Here is a 24,487-nt window from a genome sequence, read left to right on the forward strand (position 1 = left end):
GCCGTTCGGCGTCCATCCGTCCATAAACTTTTAATTTAAATGACATCTCCTCATTAACCACTGAGCCAATTTCATCCAAACTTCACAGGAATGTTCCTTTGGTGGTTATCTTTAAAAATTGTTCAAAGAATTTAATTCCATACAGAACTCTGGTTGCCATGGCAACCGAAAGAAAAAACTTTAAATATCTTTTTTTTTTTAAGAAAAAACCAAAGAGCTAGAGCTTAGATATTTGGCATGAAACATCTTCTAGTGAGTGTCTACCAAGTTTGTTCAAATAAAAGCCCAGAGGTTTAAACTGGCACCGCCCTAGGGACCTATGTACAGATGAGCGACTTCAGGGCCATCATGGCCCTCTTGTTTAGATTTCACTAGTGGTTTATAAGAATATAATCATCTGATATATTATAGTAAAACACTGGAAAGCATGAAATAAGTTGTTTTTGTTCCATGTCGTGCTTTGAGGGTACCTATGTGTTAAAAAATGAGAGGGTACCTGTGATATAAAAACTCAAATGAAGAGAGGTAGCCCGTGCCGCTGCAAAACCGGAAGAAGGGTGTTTTTATGAATTTTTCATTTATTTTTGACAATATACTGCCATTTGTCAGAAGATGATATGAATATGAACATATTAAATATGTATGATGCATATATAATCAAGCCACAGGTTCATTTCAGTCCGAACAATACATGTCGAGGTGATGGACGAGACAAGACATGTCGATTTTTTGTGGCTTATTGTGAAGTTGTAGTACATGAAAATCGGGCACATGACAAATCAGCACATAAATAAAACATTCTAGTGTTCTGTGGTATACATCTCTTCTACATGTCATACCTCCTTTCCTTATTACAATGAAATTTTACTGGATTGTATCCATCGCTGGTTTGTTTTTAGCAGAGAATGACCTGTGCATGTTCAGAGAGGGTACCGTTTGAGCAGATTTCGCAAAGAGGGTACCGATATGGATATGCACCGTGATGTTTGTTTTTAAACTTTTTCCAGCGACGAGCATGCTTAATGAAGAAACTAAATGATTTTAAAGCACCGTTTTATATGTAGATGAACAGGCGGTAAAAAATACCTCCATCATGGAGCTAAATCTGTGCCTCCATATGTTGGTTGTCGTGAGTTCTTGACACCATCTTTTTTGTAAGAATTCTGCCACGTTCTTTGTTAATTGAGTATTGGTGAAAGAGGCATTTAAGACATAAGCCGGTTTAGGCAGTACAAGTGAATGCACTTTATTCAAGCACTATTTAAAGCAGCTGACCACCAAACATGGTTGTAGTCTTTGTTTTACAAAAACAACAACAACAACAACACATACATATACACACACTGGTATACATATAACGGTTTTCGTTATTGTTTTTTCAGACCCATATTCACCATAAATTTAAAAATTTGCATGTTTATACATATCGTCATTGCTGTTTCAAGCCCACATAGTTCATGTGTTACATTGATATTAATTTTAAACGTTTTTTTTTTCCAGTTTTCATCTTCCTCCGTTTTAAGTCGTACATATGTATACATTATAGGAAAATCAAACATCTAGATGCGGTTTGTCACCAAAGCCTTTGGCAATATAATTATTTGAAGTGTTTTTCTACGGATAAACCATTGCTTCTATCAACCGGATTTCATTATATTGCACGGTATAAAGAAAGGAAGTTGACCACCATATATTGTTTGTCGTCTAAGGTAGTATACAGTAAACATTGCAGGTACATCAAAAGGCATTCGAAACAATTTAGGCAGTATAAGGGATAACCTAAATTATTGTTTATTAAATATGACAACACGTTCAGCACTTTATTCATTGACTTTTATTCAGGCACTAAAGCAAGTGACCTCATTACATTGGTTATTGTCATTGATTTACCCAAGTAAATTTATATTTATTGTAGTTGACTGGATACATTTATACCTGCTATTAATGTAGTTGCAAGTCATAAAAAAATCTTCAGTAAATGTAGGTAGATAATAATTATTGTCGTCATTCATAAACACTATCAGTTCCTAACTTATTATTTTACATTCATGTTTATTAACGCATTCAAACGATATTCAAGCAGGATTAAGCACTCTAAAATGCTGTACGTATATATCGCCTTCAGTCGGTACCGAAGGAGGTGACCTCCAAAAAGTGGTTGTCGTTCAAATATATATAAATGTTGTTATATGATTGGATCTTTACAAACGTGTCCTTTTAGTAATCTTATTTCATAAAGCACATATATACATACAAAAACACAACCATACATCCATTGCTTGTTGTCATTGTTTCTTTATGAGTTTCCCTAGTAATTTAAAAATCTGCTATGTCTACAATTGGACTTATTTTAAATTCATTGAAAGTAAAAAACGATACTCACACACACACGAGCGCACACACACACGCACACACGCACACACACACACACACACACACACACACACACGACATTGCTGATGAAAAATAACATAGTTCAAGTATTATATTAATTTAGTTTTTTAAACGTTTTAAACATTTATTCTCTCTCCCCCACCCCATCTTATGTTTATTAACCGATTCAAACCACATTCAAGCCAATTCATGCATGCAGTGTAAGTTGTAATAAACACTCCTTTTCCAAAGCAAGTACATGTAAATGTAAGTTATGTATTGCACTTCAGTCAAGCACCGAAGCAGGTGACCTCCAAAAGCGGGTTGTCGTTTTACCCAAATCGTAAATCTTAGCTTATTAAGTACATGTTATACCAGAAGATTGTATAGTAAATTTATATACATGTAGATAGCATTTTAAAACCGCAGACCTTACATCCGTATATTGGTTGTTAACATAATTGTCACTGTTTAAGAACCTCATTTTATGATTTCAAAAGTTCGCTATTCCTAAACTTGCCCTTGTTTGCATTATTACATATAATGGCTAAATCCGTAATAGAATAAATGGAGTGAATGTACATTATCATATAAAACTTCTCTACATCCAGATACTGGCAGTCAGAATTGCATTTAACAATGTACTTTTCTAGGGATACATCATTCAGTTTACAGTCCAACCCGGTTGGCTATACACTATATATGATCTTATAAGGGTATAAAAGGTGAACCTCCATTTATTGGTTGTCGTCATTGATATATACTCTATCAGATTCTGGGTTTAACTGTTTTTCATGTTTAATAATTACAGGTAACATGCGTTAGGGGTATAATTGATTACCTACAATTACTTATTATTGGTGATACATTCGGAAGCATGTACATCACAAGTTTAGATTGCACTTTATTCAGGTACTGTGGCAGGTGACCTCCATACACGGGTTGTCGTCTTTATTTTACCCCAGACAAACTATTTATTGGTGTAATTGATTGAACCCTTTAAAAAATTGGTTTGCCTTCACCTCAAATGACGACAATTTATGTAAATTCACGTAATAATAGTCATATCATAATGTGTTTTGTAAGTGCAAAAATATACAAAGCAACTAAAAGTATACAATTTCACAATAATTAGCGTTATTATATAGAGACACGCACATATTGTTTCGTGATGCTATAAGTTGCTTTGAAAACATAACTTGACTAATTTATTTTGTTTCAATTCAACGTAGATCTAATATTGCGATATAATTAGTTTTCTTTTTTAAAATAAAAACTGATGGAGAAATAAAAGTACATTTCGCATATTTACGTCCCTTTCCATTCTTTATAGCAGCGTTCACTCAGACGCTCTTTAACAATCGCGCTAAAAAAAACGCTTATAATAGTAAACTCCGCCTTACTCCAAGAAAGGGATGTCATATAGGAGAGATTTACCAGTGGCCAATATTCTAAAAATAGAATTGCTGATAAGCACTGACCATAGCAACCGTTGCTGGTCGTACATCCTCTTTGTACTACCTAGTCATTTTACATAAGAAAACTATGGTGTGTATGTCTATTAAGAAATAAATATGAGCTCTGTTTCAATAAAGTAGAGGTTTTGATGCTAAAGCATCATTAGTCCCCGAATAGAAAAATGATTGTATTATCATAAATTCAAGAAAATATCAGTTAAATGGTTCATGAATAAAGAAAATATTAACAATATGTTGAGTAACTATTTATTTACAATAAAGACATATGTGAAACAAACTTGCTTAGAAATATTGTCAAGAAACTGTTATCATTTTTTAAATCAGCAAAAAATAACGTACACTTAATTCATCGTAAACTTAATTCATCGCGAATAAAACAGGTGATTGAAAATAATTAAAGTAAAGCATTAACATTAAGCTTGCAAAGTGACTGGGAAAATATGTTTAATTATTGTAAGAAACGATGCAATTCTATTGTACTTTTAAAGGTACTGACTACAAAATTATATAAACAAAACAATCTTTCTTACCTCATATTTCCTATTTATTTTTTTTTTATTGAAAATAAATAAAACTGTAGGGAAAAGAAATATTCGAACAATTATAAAGACATTGTTTAGATATTTGTAATAATATGTGGCCTTAAAAAAAGTTATAATTAGTTAACTACATCAAATATATAATGCCTAGCTTATAAGTATGATATAGTTTTAGAGGTCAGTACTTGTATTCTGAAATAAATTCACGGAGGTCATTATCATATCTACCTGATCCCAGATTTTTTTCCAACCACAGATGTGACACATGACTATTTTGAGTAATTATGTTGCCTTTTCTTTTTTATATTGGCTGCTGTAAACATGTTTAACTGGGGATTTTGTCAACTTTTTAAATAAATTAAATTTATCCCAAACATTTTCAAATATCACCTGTTGGTCAAACACCATTTTAACAGTCAATCTTTTGAAATATAAAGTCAATTCAGCTCAAATTGACTATGAAAATATGAGCATAATGTCACTTTAACTTGCTTAATACTTAAAACTGAACATGAACTAAGCATAAAGTTTTAAATTATATTTATGTTAACAACACTCAGTTTTGGGTCTTAAGCATACATTTAACAATGGCTAAAATAATTATAATACCCTTGAATCATAAAACATATTTACATTGACAAGGTGAAAAAAGGGAAAATGAAAATGAAACAAAACTTAGCAATTAGCAGGCATATTTCACATAAAGAACACATGTAGCGAGTTGTTTCAAGATTGATATAGACATAAAAATTACAGTACATGTACATGTTTAGCAAAAATTAAACCCTTTATAACATCACACTTATCTTATATATAAAATATATCAATACTATTTAGAAAATAGATCTAGTTTTGTATTTTTTTTCTTCATTTTGAATATTACAAAAAATATATGTTCAGATAATTCTGATCTTTAAAACTTTGCCCCAGGAACATCATCTTATGTTAACTTTACAGAAAATGCTATCATTGTTTACATGTTGTTTGTACGACCTTCTAAGATTGTGTGTATACGTAGTCCACACAGCAGTTATCAGTGACGTGGTGGTAAATCTCTCCTATAGCCTCCACCGATTAGTATCCCCCACTGTTATTGCTTAAATGAAAGGGTCTATAGGTACAGCTCTCTGTCTACTTGCTTATATAAGTCAGATGCTCTCGTGAAGAATGTGCAAAGGGAATTTTAGGGGGAAATATTAGCATTTTTTAGGGAGAAAATACCTATTCGGCTGTAAAATACAGGAGAAAAATCACTGGATTTTGTCACAGTTTCATAATTTCTGTTGATAATAATATAATTGTGTATATAGACTTTACATAGATAGATTTATTTCGGTATAGGAAGGTAAGTAGCATTTTATCAATTTATTTATTAATTTTACTTTTCGTATTTTGTTAACTAAAATTTTCTATCAATATAATCTCATTATTAGTTTTATGTTGAAATTGTTAGAAATAAAAATATTTTATTGATGTTATTATAATAATCAGTTTATTTAATTCAAATACTAAAGAGACAGTAGTAAATATTTTAACTGATTTCACAAATGTTGATCTATTCTTTTTATGAATAAAGAATAGTTTACGATAATTTTAGAGACAAATATTATGATAATTATGTGCTTAGAAATTGTATGGTCTGTGGAATTTAATGATGTACTATGTACAAATAAAAGAATGTTCCGTTCTATTCTTATAATTAATAGTTGGTCCTTTACTTTTTTAATTACAATATTAAATAACCTTTAATTCTCAAACTGAGACTGACTAGGGCATTTTAGAGATATGTTATAGGTATGATAAAAAAATTGTTTCTTTCTTGAAATCATAAAATAATGTGATTAGCCGTTTGTATCTTAAACAATTTTGCTAGTATTTTATGTAATTTATGACTTTCACAAATGTCCATGGTGTAAGTTGCCAAAGGGTGATATACAAGCATCTAATCAGTGAAATAAACACTGACCTTCCAATAGACAGCTTGACACTGATAAGATTAGATCCTATCCAGGCATTGTCACATAATACTAAAACATAAGAATCAATATTTAAGTATCAAAGGAAGACTTTAGACTTCAAAGACTTGCGTTCATTGAATGCCGCCTTTCAAAGACTCCTAATTATCAAGGAAAATAAAAATACCTTTTTCTTGTGAATAATGCAAATTTTAAAGTGGTTTGCCTCGTTAGTAAATTATTTAAAAGAAAAAGAAAAATAGGAAAATAAAACACGTCAAAAACATACTTATCTTAAAAGTAGGAGTGTTCAAAATGAAGTTTAAACTTTGGACCATGATATAATGTTTTACTTGAGTAACAGATTAAGAGATATGTCTGCGTATTTTCACAAGTTATAGATATGTATCTGTGGAAGTTTAAGAAAGTATTCCATGTACTGTTGTAGAGGAAGTGGATTGAAATATACAAAATGCCTCCTTAGATTTAAAACCTGTTTTTAAAAATAAAACATTAAAAAATCGTGTAGTTATTAATTTAACTGTTATACAGCTCTGCAAGAGAAGTCCGAAATAGATAATCTTCTTCATATACATGTACTAACATTCAACAAATGAAATAAATTTCAAAAAGTACTTTATGTGTTGAAAATAGCTTGTTTTTTATCATTCCAATAAAACTGTTTCCCTCTTGTACAAAATAGAATTGTCATTACCCTTTATTATAATGTTCAACATTGTATACTTTGATTGCGAATTTTTATTTACCCTGGGGATCCCTTTCACAGCAGGATTAAGGCACTAAAACGGTTTCTCTAAGTAAACACCAATCTACAGCATGATTTTTAACACTATAATTATATAAAAGTATTTTCGTGCAAACTAAATATCATTTAATTAAAAAGATCATAATGAAAATATAAACACAAGCAGATTTATAAAAAATGGTTTTTTAAAGTTAAATAATATCTTATTTTTTATATTAGTAAAACACATTTAAAGAAGTGTATTATTTGGGACAACAACAAAACGATATCATACTTTACATAATTTTATTTTATAGGCATACATAGTGGCATATGTAATTTATCTCACTGAGTAATGTCTTAGTTAATCTTTGGCATTTTATGGGCACGACTCCATTAATAAAAGCCAAAAGGTTTGGATACCGGGCATACAAAACCCTGTTAGGGCATCCATAGCAAAGCAAACAAATGACACAAAATCAAAAACAAGCAAATGGAACAAACTGTATAGCTTTTTGGAACAGTATGTTCTAGAAAATCATTGATCAAAGCTGTTCAAAGCAATACTAGTCTTTCAATTCTTCATTCACAAAATAGTGAATTTTCACAATGTATATGAGCAACAACACAGCATTGGACACTGTTGCTCGAATTGGTTTCTGGGAAGCAGAAACCAGTATCGCCAGTATCACAAAATGTCTATTCCGCCGGCCGCAAAATGCAAATTTAGCAGACACACAACAAGTGAAATCTAGTATTTGAAAGTTCATAGAACACATCTCTGGAGTCGCACCGTTGTCGAATTATCTCTGCTGTGGTTTTTGGCCCAAGCAGTTTTTCCTAAAGATACCTCTTCCGTGGTATTTAGTAGGGCTAGCTGTCTTGAAACACGTCGCTTATGTTTGCTAATCTTGAAAACATATCAAAAGAGGACAGAAACAACGAAACAAGCATGACGCTAGTATTAAATTTAAGCTCAAATCTTTACACTTCACACTTATAATTGACCGAGGAGGGCGGGTGGGTTTTTTCAACAATTCATTTCTTCCATTGTTACAACATTCGACGCCAGCGCGTTAAAAGGATATGACGTAGATACAGTACCTACGTCATAACCAGGGACCAGGGTATAAGTTGTTCCCCAAATAGCAGAGACTATTCTATAGAAATAGTCATCATTATTTGGACAACAACAAAAACGATATCAGATACTTTACCTAATTTTATTTTTATAGTCATACATAATGGCATATGTAATTTATCTCACTGAGCTAATGTGTCTTAGTTAATCTTTGGCATTTTATGGGCACGACTCCATTAATAAAAGCCAAAAGGTTTGGATACGGGGCATACAAAACCCTGTTAGGGCATCCATAGCAAAGCAAACAAATGACACAAAATCAAAAACAAGCAAATGGAACAAACTGTATAGCTTTTTGGAAACAGTATTGTTCTAGAAAATCATTGATCAAATCTGTTCAAGCAATACTAGTCTTTCAATTCTTCATTCACCAAAATAGACAATTTTCACAAATGTATATGAGCAACAACACAGCATTGACACTGTTGCTCGAAATTGGTTCTGGGAAGCAGAAACCAGTATCGCCAGTATCACAAAATGTCTATTCGCCGGCCGCAACTAGACTTCGGATGGTGAACGGGAGATTTCCCGTTTTCCAGTCGAAGGCTCGCCAATAACATAAAATATTGGCTTCGCCAATATCATATTATTATTGGCTCCGGCGAATTGATACTTAAAAAAAATTAGTCGTGCTAGCCATTCTATGATTTATAATACAACACTGCCATGTAGGTAATTCAACTTTAGCAAATAAAGCAGCATTCCAACAAATATGGGCAAAATATACTTGGCGCTTCATTAATCCCAATTATTACACTATCTAAAAAGACCAATAATTTGGGTTACGTAACCATCAAGATCTCGAGTTCAGTGCCATTTCTCCTGACATGGGAATTTACGCAAAAAACATTCAAAACTGCTCCAAAATGTGCTAGCTAAATGTAATATAACATTTTGACAGTGCCTTTTTTCAGAGATATTAATTTAGGCAAATAAACGTTCCAAAACTGCTTCAAATATGTGCCTAGAATACATGTATCGCAATAAGTGCATTCAATCAAACCCGGAACTAGTAAATTATGCATCAACACGTCAACTTTTCAATATACAATTTCCTGAACCATTCCTTATGCCATAGGTGTTACCGGCAGCGCTGAACGCCCACCACCCCACAACCCTATCCCAACCCCCAAAAAACCATGTAAACTGCCGTATTTTTCATTTGAAACATGTTTTTAATATTTGGTTATATGCTTTTTAATTCAAATTACCCTTCATTTCCACCAAAAAATTTAAAAAAAATTGATTTATATATACATATTTAGTAAAGGTATGCAACTCGCTGCACATTTTCAGCACTCATCTTAATATGAACTCCATAACTCCAACGTTTTTTCACCAATTTTCAATATTATGGTTCTGAAAGGTTGGAGGGCCGCAAAGTGGGGCGAGGGGCCCCGGGGGGCAGCCACCAACCAACGCGCCGAAAACATATGCCCAATTACAATAGTGACCATCAAGATCGTGAGACCTGCATGACTCTGAGGGCAGATATTTCCAATTGCACTCCAAGGGTTTCGAATCCTTCCAATTCAACCAACATGTTTAATAATATTACAATTAATCAGGTTTCCATTTGTTTTTTTAATTCGCATGATGTAAACACTTACGCTCCATGCGTATAGAAAACTAGCAACAATTTAATGCATCATATCTTCGACAAGGCAGAACACTGATATTACATTTTAAGTATGCTTAGCAGCTATTGTCATTAGAATAGCATGCAATATTAACGTGTTAGAAATTGTCCTAATTTTTTACCCCACAATTGTACATAGGTTGCCACAATTGTACATAGGTTCGAGCTATATTTTTCAATTTGCAGCATTTTCACACCACCCATCCTGGTCAGTCCTGGACTGTCTTTCTTACAACTGTGTGAAGCGCTTATTTAAAATAGGTACTTATACTAATATATCTTAACTGAGCTGTAAAAAGATTCGAAACAATTAATAGATTTCATGGAATATTACTAATAAAATATCTTTATTGGCCAAAACATACTAAATTCCCAAACTCCAAGAATAATGGTTTAAGCTTTTTGTTGGACATAAATTCTACTGCCAGTGTTATAAGCAATTACACAAAATATTCTTTCACTGGTCAGTTTGCAGCATCCAGCTATACTGTCAGTTAAAAATTGTTTGATTCTGTATTGGTAATTAGTCAATTCAACCAAAATTTTAAGAAAATGCCTGCACTTGGCAATTTTATTATTGTTTCACTTCAGTATTTTGTATATTTATCAAAATTTGAAATGGTTAGATGAAATTGTTTGATTTTAAGGATGAAAGTATATACCGTACAAAAATTTTGTTTCTATGTAAAATACGAACATTTTTTTTTACCATTTGCAAGGTAAAGGTGAATATAGAGGCCAGAGCAGAACGTGACATATGTTTAAAAGTCACTTAAGCACAGTGTTTAGTTGTCCCTTTCCTTTTCACACTGAATTGCATTTCCAACTAGTTTGCTTCTTTCAATTATATAAATTTTCTTAAAATGTTGCATACAATCAAAGTAAATATCCGCTATAATGTGTACTCCCTAATCGCTTGTCCGAAAGTCAGCACAGGTGATGGAGTGGTGATTGGGTAAAATCTATTTTTAGAACAGTGTTATCTTCAGATGGAAGGCTATTACAACATATATAACATTACAGTTATCCATGTTCCAGGCAAAACATCCCGGTCAGTGATTGTTTATATCGACAATTTATATCAAATTCGCAGTCAGAAGTCGTTCAAGGACTTGACACATATGTTCACACTGTATGTAAACAACTCCACTTCACTGATCAAAGATTCCCAACAATTCTCAGAAATAACAAGCCGTGATAAATAAATGGTTATTTTAAAATAAACAAACAAACAAACATTGAAGGTTTCCAACAGGAAATATCAAGATTCCCATCAGATATTCTTGAGTTCTGGAATCATAGGGATGAACTTAGTTATGAAAATGGTCTTATATTTCATATTTTATATTTCGAGGTCAAAGAATTGTTATTCCTGAAATTATAGGTCAAATACACACTGGCCATTTTGGTGTAAACAAAACGGTTGAGCGTGGGAAAGAAAATTTCTGTTGGCCAGGCATGATAAAGCAATTAACAGAATTTGTTTTACAGTGTAGAACCTGTTTCTCGCATCGTAATTCAAATGCAAATGTAAATATTGACTATTTGCCAGGTACGCGAATCGTGATACAAAACCTTCGTGCACACATGTCTCGATACGGCATTGTAGAGATAACGGACCGCAATTTTCGTCAGCGGAATTTGCCGAGTTCGCGGGAAACGTCATCGCCATTTCAAATGAAAAAGTTGAAAAAAGGTGTGTCGATTGCTAAGAAAACTGTAACTGTGGCAAAAGAATCTAGTCAAGACCCATATATATGTATTTTAGAATACAGAAACACATCTTTAGAATGTGGTTACACCCCAAATCACTTGTTAATGGAATGGAGGACAACCTAGACTGTTAGTCCATCAGTGGTTAAAACAAAATTGCAGAAAATTAAGTCAAAACAGAAATATTATTATGATAAAAACACAAAACGTCTTAAGTCCACTCAAATGACCCAGTTCGTTTTTAGTTTGGTAAAAAATGGGTACCTGGAAAGATTACTTCAAAGAATGGAGAAAGGTAAAACATGTAAAGACACAAAATGGCACAATTAACTGCCGCAATAGACAATTTCTAATTAAAACCCAAAAAAATCAATAACCGATTTTCTCCCTAATGCACTTGATTAACAGTTCGCACAAAAGATCAAATTAGCTAATAATAGTTTCCCATAAAAGAGTGACCCTTCTATTAACTCAAAACCACATGTGGTAGTTATGTTACACGGTCCGGGAGAATTGTAAAACCTAGTACTCGTTATCAGAATGATACGTATCAGAAGTAAACTGACTGATGATTATATCTGATAAACAATCATTGTGTAAATAAATAGATTAGTTCCTAATAACAGTAGGGGAAATTGCCCGTTCGGGAAGTCAGTTTTGGGGTTTTCCCTACTTCCTGACCTGGAAGATGGTTACTATATTTGGTAACAACCTTCCCGTTCGAGAAGTAAAATCACTTGTTTTTGATATGGTTCACTGAAATGACCCGATGCATAAGGATTACATCCGATCTTAAAACTGAAAATGCCATTTAAAATTAGAAAAATATATCTAACTCTTTATCGTTCAGATTTTTTAAAAGTTTCGTAGTACACTGTATTTTTTATTTGATATTGAAAATGGTCATTTTCTGCAGAAAATGTAAAAACTCAGAGCTTCCCGATTTGAAATAAAAACTTCTCAAATGGAAAACCAGATTACAAGGTACTTCCCAATCGGGGAACTCATTCAACAATTATGGCGTCTGGTAAATTTGTTAAAAAGTGTTGTAAAATTTTTAACCACAACATGAAATGTCGAACGACACATAAGCCCTCCTTCTAGCCCTTGAATCATATTATTGGTAATTTTGTTATTATAATAGAAACATGCCATAAATGGGTATGTGAGAGTGTTCTCAGTTATGGAAAAATAAAAATAATGACCAATATATAACCTGAAACTGAATGAAAACTATCATTAGAATAATGAGCGGAAACCATTTTGACGTTTAATGGCATTCTGACATTGACCTTTGACCTACTGACCCTAAAATGAAAAATGGTCATTTACTAGTTATGACCAATCAGATTGTGAAATATGTTTTTACGATAATTAACTGAAACCACGTGGTCTACCAACATATGAATAATTAATGTGTAAAATATGAAGACTTTGTGATAAATGCTTTTTTAACTTAACGAGCGTAAACCATTCTGACATGGAAGGCCCCTTTGACCTTGACCTTCGACCTATTGATCCCAAAATCAAAAAGAGGTCATATACTACATATAGTTATGAGTAATCAGTATATGACATATGAAGACTTTGTGATAAACAGTTTTTAAAATAATCAGCGGAAATGATGTGGTCTACCAACAGTCCGACAGACAGACAGACAGACCGACTTTAGCAAAATAATATACCCCCTCGTCTTCAAGGGGAGGGGGCATCATAAATGGAATGTAAATGAAGATCAAGTTATCAGAACCAGACGTAATATATCAAAATAAGCTGATCAATTGAATTTTTTCTTTGAAATTTCAGATAAACTTGTTGTGTTCTACACACCATTGAGTAGGTGAAATATGAGTGATACAGAGAACAATAGCGACACGGAAGATGATGAAGACTTAGACAATCCTGATTACAAGAACTGGGTCAGAGCCGCCAAGGGCCTAGAGTATCTACAACAGGGACTTGCTCCTTTTGTTTCTACCGAAATCACTGAAAACGTCACAACTTTTTTTGAGAGACTGCGTCTCGCATCGGGACAAGTTAATTGCAATCAATGCAATAAAGCAAATTTATTTGCCGACCACCCTGGCGGAATATGTATTAGCAGATATAAGAACAAATGTTACTGTAACATACAAATAAACAATAGAAGGCTATGTCCAAATGGAGTTTGCAGTAAGCTGTATCACTTTATTGTCCAGGAACATAGAAGTAACGATCCACTCTGGCGGAATTCAGACATTGCAAAATGGTGCTCCGATGTATGGTTTGTAGCAAAATGCTTCATGACATGTTGTAGTACCGGCAATTCAGCACAGTCTACGGACGCTGCAGGACTCCTTAGTATTGTTGTTAATGCAAAATTCTTCCAACCGAGGTTAACATGTAGGATAGATCCTGGGAAAGATGATTTTTCTAAGGTACTCACTAGTATGTCGTTTAGTCTATATATTTTCACGTTTTTCCAATTTTTGATTTCCTGCATAAGTGTTTAATGGTCGATAAGTTACATCTTTGTAGGTTTTTGGATATTGTTTCTGTCATCATTACTTTATACTAGCTGAGATCTGGTAAAAATGTCTCCTTTATCGCGAAATGTATCATGTGTGAGGACTTGCCATGCCCAAAGAACGTCCAAATGATAATCGAAAATATTGGGTGTTTCTAGTCGTTCTGTGGGTTTTAATAAGGATAATTGCATTTTTTAAAAATAAAAAACGATAACAAATAAGTATTAGACATTGAAAAAATAACAAAGTTTTAAATAATGTAGGTTTAGAATTGGGATAGACTCTATTATAACTCCGAAAAAATCAATGAAAGGCAACCGCTTTTTATTTTAATTAAAAATAAACAAAAAGAGGTTATGCAATTAATTCGTATAATCTTATAATAATTTGCAAAAAAAGTTCTAAAAACTAAACAACAAAAGAAAAACTAGCAAACTATTGTTTAATAGCTATCAAAATGACCAGACAAGTTATAGGAAAATTAATAGCTTTACTAGTGTGTCTATTTATATACTTTATATTTGATAAATTATTATGTCAATATATATGTCAATGTTTAACATAAGTATATATTCATTTTTTCAAGGCTCGGAATGCAAGAAACGAAATACTTCACAAAGCAGAAATAAAGTTGTCTGAACAAGAATTATTTCACTACATCGACCTGTTTGTAGCAGTGTTACACGATCCTAAAACACTTCTTAAAGATAAGAATGCACAAGATGCTGTTAAAAAGTTATTGAAAGTAAGTATTTAATCTATTCTTAAACCAGGGTCTTCCAAAAAAGGTAAGTAATCTATTTTCATTACTTTTTCAGCAAGTTCCGAGGGATCACTTTGTTTCCAGATGTTAATATATTTCGCTTATTTAATTGATGCACATTTTTTCATGCAGTTTTGATTTCATTCATTCAGTTGAAGGACAATCAAATTCATATAAGCATGGGGGAGAAGAAGAAAATTCTACTGGATACGGAAGAGGCATTGATAGCCTTGAAAACAATCGGAGAAGAAAAAGCTATAGGGAATATTAGCACCACAAAAGATGTATCCATTCAATGCATTAAAGACAAAAAAGTAGAAGTTCTAGATGACCTTGAAAAAGTCAAAGCAGATGTTATTTCTGGCAGTGAAATAGAACAGAAAATTATTAAAACAGTTGAAGATGTAGCAGTGATAGATGAAAGATTGAAACATGTAGAAGAATATCTAGAAAACATCAATAACCAGGTAAAGTCGCTTTTTTAAAGAAACATAGTATTTGATGTTGATAAGAATCTGAGAAGTTATAATATGTTCTAGTATTTTTTATTCATTACCTTGTATTTATCATGCCTATGGTTAAATTCAAAATAGTGATGAGAACAACAAAACTTTGTCACGCACTTAAAAGACTTAGTTTCCTTGAAGGATTAATAAGTAGTGATAAAAATAAAACAAACATCATCGATACATCTTTCTGTCACATTTTAATTTATTGTAGGAAATTGATCGTTGTATTTCGAGAAGTCATAGCAAAGATGAAAGTCAAGACACAGGTCAGTTATGAGATAAATGTTAACAACCGAAAAAAGTTCCTTATGCAAATAACTTTCATCCTTTATTTATTTTATTGCAATAGTTTTTTTTTATATATGATAATCATATATAAACTCGTATATAATCAAACATCAGTGAAAAAAACTAGCAGGATATCGAACGATATATAGCGTTAATGCTGTGACCAATATAGAGATAAAGAATCCCTAAGTTGTGATTAATACTCCGCAGATCATTATTTGCAAATTTCTTTATGAAAATTGTTTAATTGCTATTTGAAAATGTTTATGGTTTTAACTTGCGAATGCAGACAAAAAGTAAAGTTAATTATCATTTTAAAACAATTGTGTGTTGGATTTATTTTTTTTATATTTGTACTGTGTATATATACATTTGTTTTGTTATGAAACAGGAGCTGCAAGTGAGCATTATTACGGAAGCACCAAAATAAAGACAGGTATATACATTTACATGCATAACGTCACCTTATTGCAATAACTGATAAACTCCTATTATATTTTGAAGGATTTCTTCCGTTACTGTGCTTAAGGGACGCAAAGGTAATATTAAAAGAAAGCATTGATTTAAGTATAGGTATGGTATAATTGATTAAAGCATAGATTTGAATAAAATTTTAGATTATTTATTTGACCTCCACTCTCAAGTCCTCTCCATAATTAAGCAGTACTGGTGTTATACTCATTAAACTAGTAGAATCGAATCTGCAGTCCCTCGATTTATAAACAGACACCTTAATTATTTATCAAATAGACTTAAGTTTATTAATTACAAATATTTGGTTGTAAAACAAATAGATAGAGGCCACTCCCTTTCAGTAACCTCCTGATGCAATCGATTAAATTGTATATAACAGTCCATAAAATACATGACATGAACTCATTTAGAACAAATTTAACCGATACAATTAATATTAGTAAAAAATAGTAAAGTGAAATTCTTTATAAAACTTTTGACAGAGATAAAATAATTTTGGAAACAGGATGTTCATGAAGCCCGAATGCTTCCAAACAGCTCTGTTGTACCACATGTATGTTTGATCATATTATTATAGATGAAGATACAATTGTAAATGTTGAGGATACTGATGTTTCATTGAGAGATTATCATAAAGAACTTGCTCAAGAAGGGTTGAAGGGAGCAAATGTGGTAATAATGGCGCCTACAAACTCTGGAAAGACACGAGTGGCGTGTAAAATAACGCAGGTAAAATCAGAGCGTTGGTGTTCAAATACTCATTGAAAATAGGATGTTGATAAACTTCATGTTATAAGATTTTTGTTTAAACTGTAAAACGAAAAAAGAATTTGATATTTATAAAAAGTTAAAAACATATCGACGACTGGTCTCTAATTTTTTGTGACATATAGATTATGTCATTATTGACAAGCAGATGACGCATGACGGTAATGATTAGTTTCTCATTGTTCCAGGAACATTTACGAAGAAAGAGAGACGGAAAAGTTATATTTTTAGTGGAGAACGAAACTCTAGCCTATCAACAAGGAAAGGTGTTCAGTAAACTCCTTCCCGCTTATAGGACAAAGGTGATCAGTGGAACCGTTCAAAGAGATAAAAAGATGTTTCTTAAAGACTTCATACACATGTACGTTTATTTAAACTTTGTTAGACTTTTATTCTTTTGAGTATTTTACAACTTATTTCCCATCTAATTACCACTTTACAGATGCTTTAAAGTTGATTATGCTCAAACGATTTGTAACGTTATACAGACTGTTTACAAGATCAACAACTGATATAATTAATTTACTTAGTGTGTTCTATAAAGAACTTATTCTTACTTGTGTAATAGTGGTCAGATTCTATGAGAATCAATGCTCTTCACGGAGACCAAACGATCACAAAATTATCAGGGCTCTGTTAAATTATGTAAGAATATGTTGAATTATATAAGCGCTGTTGGACTAAACAGCAACAAGTAAATACAACTTTAATCAATGTTTTTAATATTTGTGAAGTTCCTAAGTATACTAATTATTTTTGAAAGAAAAACTCTTATTTAATTATATAACATTTTTGCATTTAATTATGTATTTTCATGTTTGGGTTGATGTAGTAAACGATAATGATTTGATTTGGATTAAGTCAGTCCAAGTGTTTCAAGGCTAAACAAGAGTAGATACAGTATCTAACCTAACAAACAATGCCAAATCCAGCTTATTTATATCATCAACAATTTGATTGGTTGACTTTATAATACTGTATATATTATGTAACTTGTTACAACTGTGTATTTGTTACAACTATTTGTATTTCATAGTCCTGATATTTAATATCTGCACCAGCATTCATTCCGTTAAATTCCGTCTGATATAAAACACATAAACATGTTATATTTAGATATGAAATATCATGCTCCTTACCTATTACGATAATTTCCAATGCCAATTCCATTAAGTTTATATAGTACTAGTAACCAATTCATTATGTTTTATGGTGGTAGATTATAATTTGATGGTATCAGTAACTAAATATCTCATTTATTTTCAGAAGGGACATACTAGTTGTAACAGCACAAATCTTGTTAAATTCATTAAAGACCAAAGAAATTGACAGCCTAGAAAAATTTTCTCTTATTGTGTTTGACGAATGTCACCATGCCAAAGGTTTCCATCGATATAATGAAATAATGGGACATTATATTGATATGAAATTTCAAAATGTTTCACCACTTCCACAGGTGGGTTTTTCTGCAACATTTACAATTTTGCCGGTTTGGACTTTTCTTGGGGGGGGGGGGGTTCCTATATTTACTTTTTTTATCTAATTACATTCTGCATTAGCATTCTGTGAGCACCACTCTCACTCTTTAACTTTTTAACAAGTTACTAAGTTGTCGAAGCAAAATTGTCCATTTATTATGAAGACGGAAAATGAAATAGGTATATAATTGTGTAGCAATAAACGTATGCAGGCATCAGATAATATAAAACAAAATAGAATACGTATATTTGTACGTTCTAAGATATTGACTATTACAGCATTTGCTCACTTTGATTACCATCTTACTCAGAAGGAGAAGACCAATTACCTTGAATTTTGTCTCAAAAACATTTTGATACATGTACATGTATATTATTTATTAATATAAAATTTTCAGGTTGTTGGTCTAACCGCATCGCTAGGCATAGGCGGAAATTCAGATCATAAAGCTGCCATGGATCACATGGAAAAACTTCTTACAAATTTGGACGCTGCATTTCTATGTACTGTTAGACAAAACAAAGAAGAACTTCAAAAAATAGAAAACAAAGCAAAAGAGCGTAAAAAATTAAATTGTTCTATTCATGACATAAATTCATTTTAAAAATACCAGTACAAGGTATTTGACAGACTGCTTTGTAAAGATGATATCTAGCAATGCCAATTGCTCGTTATTACAAAAAACAAGTGCAAGGTTACTGACTCGAAACATAAAATAATGAACTACATGTACAAGTATAAGAATAATCCAACATTATTTCTAACCTAATTTAGATATTGTGGTTACTGAAGGAAGAGTCGACGATTTATACAAGAAAGCGATACTTGAAAACATGCATGCTATTGATGACTACATGATAAATCACCAAAGTAAGTGTAAACCACAAATAATACTACATAAAAATGTACAAAAACGGTATATGATTAGTTCTAAAGATTGTTGACAGATTATATAGCACTATATAAACGGTTGTTTGTAAATATAACCCGAGCCTTTAAGCGAGGGTTATATTGCAAACAACCGTTTCGGTCATATAACCTGTCCACAATCTTTATAACGAATTTATTAAACTGCAAACTTCTTTTTAGAGAAATAAGAGAGATTTCTTTATAAATAAACAGCAGCAGTTTATATAATGACATGTTTATATAAAGCTATATAAACGTCAAGATTATCCAATGAAAATTGACGTTACAAACATGCAGTATATAATCACAGATCTGTCGTTTGATTTGTTTACTTATTTTACCTGATTATCTGAGTATCTAAGAGTGGAATGTTTTAATATATGTGTCACATACTAGACTGAGAAATAAATCAAAATGACATTGGCCATTCGGCAAGATAAAGTAAACGCTTTCATTTTAAGTTAGAATGTGATTTTCAATGGAATGCTAATGTCTATGTTAAGTTTACATTCATAAGGTTTATCGGAGGTTCCCCCAGCGTCAGAACTGAAGAATAAATGTCGAGTCCCATCAACGGCGGGCGATGCGTCTTTCCAAAATTGGCTCAGTGATTTCAAAAAGGCGCTTTGTGATGTCGATTCAAAACGTGTTCGTAGAATGATGTTTCCATGCTTTGAGCATTTAGAGGTATACATTCAGTCAAGCTGTTTATAGCTTTCATGACAACCCTTATCGGAAATTTACAGAACTGAAAAGAAAGAGAAACATGGCAATTTTCTGAGTGTTTTATGGATATGAATAAGCAACGAATTTCTTTGTTATTCACTGATGAGGATGTCCGGGGATGATCAACCTTTTTTAAAAATTTTGTTTAAAGTGTGCACTGCATATGAATGTTTATGTCACATCAATTTGAATAAATGATTTTTTAAAATATATTCGGATACAATATAAGCTTGTAAATTATTAATATAACAGAGTACTGTTTTGACTATTATGTAAATGCAATTAAAGTATTTAATATTTTCTTTACTGTTTAAAGTTCCTATATATACCTTTATGTAATGTCTTTGTTATTTCACTTTATTGATTCAGATATATAATAAATCCTTGATGGTTCATGCTGATGCTAGAATAAAAGATGCGAGAGCAGTTCTTGTGGAATTTATGGAGAAACAATATAAGGCGGACGAAACTTGCGAAAACGAAACTGATAAAATGCTTCTTGAACTATACGAATGTAAGAAATGTATCATACTGGTTTAAAATGATGAAAAGTTTTTCCGTTTACTGAAGTCCAAAATTATCGGTTATTTCGGCAGATATTTTTAAGTTAATTAATCAAATGTTAGGTTGTTATGGATTTGTATATTCATTCATATTTATGTTCAAATTTGTTTCATTTCTTTTGTCTTTTATGTAGAACAGCCATTTTGTTCTTAACTATTGCTTCTTATTGTTAGTTTCTCTTTTTGTATTCATGATCTTTTCATGATATAGAGCATTTTTGCGGTTTTAAGTATAGTTTTGACACCGTGTTGTAGACACCTCGTTTAGAAAAAAAAACCCGTATTTATCTAACAGGTTTGAAAGCCAAATCATTCGACAATGAACCAGAAAATCCTAAACTGTTGAAGCTGGGAGAACTTATCATCAATATTCTTGGAAATGACAAACGTGCAAAAGGGATAGTATTCGTGGAAAGTAGGGATCTTGCAAAAGCTATTAGCAACTGGATGAATGAGACCGACAATCTGAAGCAATTTTATGCCAAGAAATGTGTTGGACAGGCGGTGTCAGTTGATAAAGGGGGTATGTGAATGGTTTAGTCCTTCAGCTTTATGTTGTTATATATTTTTCTCGTCCTTCATGATCTTTGATTTTATTAACTTTTGTTCTAGATAGAATACAGTTAACGTGGTAGTAGGTTGCGTGAGAGGTGAAACACTTTAAAGTGGTTGTCTTGAACAGTATCCCGTTTTCGGCTATTTCTGTTTGCTTTACTTTACTCTGCCTTGAAGTTTTATGTCGGTCACAATTAACTGTTGCTTTCTGATGTCTTTTTCATATATTGTTCGTAGAATGATAATTATTTTGTGAAAATTAATGTCAAAGATGAAATATGTGATGGAAAGAAATCGTTTTAATTTAGGTTGCTATAGTTTACACTAGATAATGTTGACAGATCTTTTTTCACATTGCACCACATAGTTTCCATTTTTATTTGTTAAGTTGTTTTCAATGTTATCTAAAACCCACTACTAAACTATGTTTAGTATTGAACAAAGCCACATTAAATAGATATCTTTTGCCAACATTATTAACAATATTTCGCATAGATAGTTTAAATAGAAATATTCCTTCTTTCTGGTGCTTAATGTGTAAGGAATTTAATTCGAAATGTTATCTGTATTTCGAGGTATGACACGAGCAAAGCAGAGGAATGTGTTGGAATACTTTAGAGGTGGACGTCATAAACTCATTATTGCCACATCTATAGTAGAAGAGGGCATTGACATCACAATGTGTAACCTGGTCATCCGGTATGAGCATGTGACAAATGAGATTGTTCGATTACAGTCTCGAGGTATGCATCAATGAATGTTAATTAAACTTATTGGCATATGATGAATGTCTTTAATTGGTTTGGATCTCTTATACTAAAACTATGTTTATAGCATACTTGCTTATAGCGTAAACTCAGTTTTATGAAGCCGCCATAAAAAGGTCCCAAACTGTTATTAGGATTTTTAAAGTGAACTGTGATAGTTTTTTTTAGTTTCAATTAGTTTCAAACGTTGACGAGCTTGACATACAGACGTACCCCGACAGCTCAAAACATTATGCATATACATTGAAACTTTTACCGAAATGAAGAGCCTAAGCATTATAATAACGACATACAAAATAGAGATTGTAACATGAATTATGTTTACAAACGTTATTGAATGTATCTTCTAATCATTCCTGTAAGTTGTTCGCTTGACAGTTTTATTCGCGATAATTTTACTGTCTATAAGGTACTCATTTATTTTTATTGGTATCGCTTAATTATCTATCGTGGTCCCGACGACTTTGCTTAAATCGAGTTTCACTATGTATCATAAGTTCGCCGTAGATAAATCGTTTATTAATCCTAGGAATAAAGCGATTAATTTATCGCCATTTTAACGCATTTCTTAATTTTGTTTCAGGACGAGCCAGAGCTGCAAATAGCAAGTATTATGTATTAACCGAAGCTAGATCTTGGATTGTAGGAAAAGAGCAGAAGATCGAAATGCTTGAAGATCTGATTAATCAAATTGTACCACAGTTACAGGCTAAAATTGAATCGGATCCACTTGCTTGGCAACAACGTCTGACTGAAAGACAAAAATACATGAAACAACTTGAAGAGGAAAGAAATGAGAGAGATCGCAGAGCAAAAATGGCGCAAGGTGTCAAAGAATTGAAATGCTTAAAATGCTTAAAGTTTATTTGTCTATCTTCTGACATCCGTAGAATCAAAGACACTCAGCATGTTGTCATCGATGAAGATGTGCAAAAACGTATCACCTGGACAAGAAAGCCAATTCCTAAATTCAAGAATGACGACCTTAAATTTGATGGCACTACCTTATGTGGAAACAGCACCTGTAAACAAAAGCTAGGAGGGGTGTGCGAATATATGGGCATTGAGTTCCCTTTGATTGCAATAAGTTATTTTCGTGTCGTTGATGAAAACAATAAAGGTAGAACATTTAAAAAGTGGAAAGATGTAAATTTCGATATTGAAGATTACAGTTTAGAACAATTCCAAGAAATTGTTGATGAGAGAAAGTGATGCTGCTGATTTTCATATTTGGTAATGTTGCAATAACTAACTTTGAAAATTTGAAATGATTATCACCTGACGCAATTACGCTAAATGTTAAATAATTTGTGATAAAGATATTAAAATACAATGTGGAATTTAGACTTTCATAAACAACACTTATTCAGTATAACTGTTCTAATTGTCAAACATAAAAAGCAAGAGATGGGTTAGCTGAAGGCCAGTGAGTAACTGTATTGAAACTGTAACTGGACAATGAAAATAATAAGCTGTTAAAACTAAAACTTATAGAAGTGTTGAAGCTTAATGGCCTTTAAACTACGTTTACAACTTTTCTTAATACAATGAAAATGAATAAATTAAGTAAGACCTTTGACTTTATTACTATATTTATTTTGATTAAATATACTTAAAGTACATAACAAACCCTCCAACATAATAATGAGTAAATGATTTACTAGATATATTACATTTAATAAAAGGTGCAATAAATTGAGATGCTCATATGTTTGTTGTTCGTTTTTTTCTTTTCTTTTCTTTTTTTATAGGTAAGCATTTACCCCGCAAACATTCAAATCCTTTCCCTTTTTTGATTTATTTCTTTGGGGCATATATACATTATCATCATTAATTAATTATGGGTGTCGAAATGCAAAATCTAAATAATGATATAAATGAACTAAATACATAATTTCAGGTAAGTTAAGTAACGCTAATGAAATATTGTCAAATGCGAAGTGCTTACTGCTTGTCGTTCAGCATATGAATAATTTAGAGCAGCAACTTTTATTGCCTGTGGCTTGAACCTGTCATTTTATAATCTTGGCATAAAATGAGAAAAACAGAATCCCAAAAGAACGCCCAAAACGACAAAATTATAAATGTTGCAGGCTCGGTTAAATTGAGCCTATATTGTGACAGTAGTGATTGTGACAGTAGTGATAACTGCAAGCTACCGGCCATGCCCCCGAGCACCGGCTTTAACAGAATTCAATATTATGAAGTCACTATAATACTAAGCTTAAACTCTCTATCGCCATAACTAACGGATATTTTAACGTAAATAATTTTAACGAATCCAGTCAGAAAGTATCAATCTCCACGCAGTGATCTCCCCTTAATTCTTCGGCGTATTCTGCCACGGGGGGTAATCACTGTGAGGAGTTTGAGAAAGGATAACACGGATTTCCTTCTTTGGTTTTAAGAGAACCTTATGATGCTGCAATTGTTTTATTGTCTGTATTGTGCGTATGCGCAGCGTATCCTCATCTTTTAACGCTATTCTATATTTACTTTCAAGTAAGGACCTTTTGATACCAATATCTAGCATAAATCTCGTTTCCTGTTTTTGTTTGGTGTCCTGTTGGTGTCATTGCTGTTGATCCTGTGTTGC

General features: G+C 32.2%; 1 protein-coding gene across 2 annotated transcripts; it reads left to right on the plus strand.

Moving 5' to 3' along the window:
* Positions 1–3,794: 3,794 nt before the first annotated feature.
* Positions 3,795–23,999, plus strand: LOC132742512 (antiviral innate immune response receptor RIG-I-like). 2 transcript variants are annotated; one of them, XM_060730950.1, is made up of 16 exons: positions 3,795–5,735; positions 13,390–14,000; positions 14,677–14,835; positions 15,006–15,320; positions 15,574–15,628; positions 16,042–16,086; positions 16,702–16,853; positions 17,081–17,253; positions 18,159–18,348; positions 18,769–18,931; positions 19,146–19,241; positions 19,798–19,967; positions 20,376–20,520; positions 20,865–21,092; positions 21,700–21,867; positions 22,475–23,999. In XM_060730950.1, exons 2-16 carry the CDS (start codon positions 13,431–13,433, stop codon positions 23,101–23,103), a joined length of 3,258 nt encoding a protein of 1,085 aa, XP_060586933.1. In that variant the 5' UTR covers positions 3,795–5,735; positions 13,390–13,430; the 3' UTR covers positions 23,104–23,999. The 2 variants fall into 2 exon arrangements, with proteins under 2 accessions (XP_060586933.1, XP_060586934.1); XM_060730951.1 differs by lacking the exon at positions 3,795–5,735 and having other exon boundaries at positions 10,100–14,000.
* The last annotated feature ends 488 nt before the right edge of the window (positions 24,000–24,487 follow it).

This window comes from Ruditapes philippinarum, unplaced genomic scaffold (assembly GCF_026571515.1).
Source record: "Ruditapes philippinarum isolate M1 unplaced genomic scaffold, ASM2657151v2 ctg8805_1_1_1_1, whole genome shotgun sequence".
In the NCBI taxonomy this organism is placed as follows: domain Eukaryota; kingdom Metazoa; phylum Mollusca; class Bivalvia; order Venerida; family Veneridae; genus Ruditapes; species Ruditapes philippinarum.

What these genes read in the sequence shown, in the direction of transcription:
- LOC132742512 (XM_060730950.1), top strand. Translation starts at nt 13,431, where the DNA reads ATGAGTGATACAGAGAACAATAGCGACACGGAAGATGATGAAGACTTA. An exon ending in CTACATGATAAATCACCAAA is followed by an intron (nt 19,242 to 19,797) that starts GTAAGTGTAAAC and finishes TACATTCATAAG; the next exon opens with GTTTATCGGAGGTTCCCCCA. An exon ending in TGTTCGATTACAGTCTCGAG is followed by an intron (nt 21,868 to 22,474) that starts GTATGCATCAAT and finishes ATTTTGTTTCAG; the next exon opens with GACGAGCCAGAGCTGCAAAT.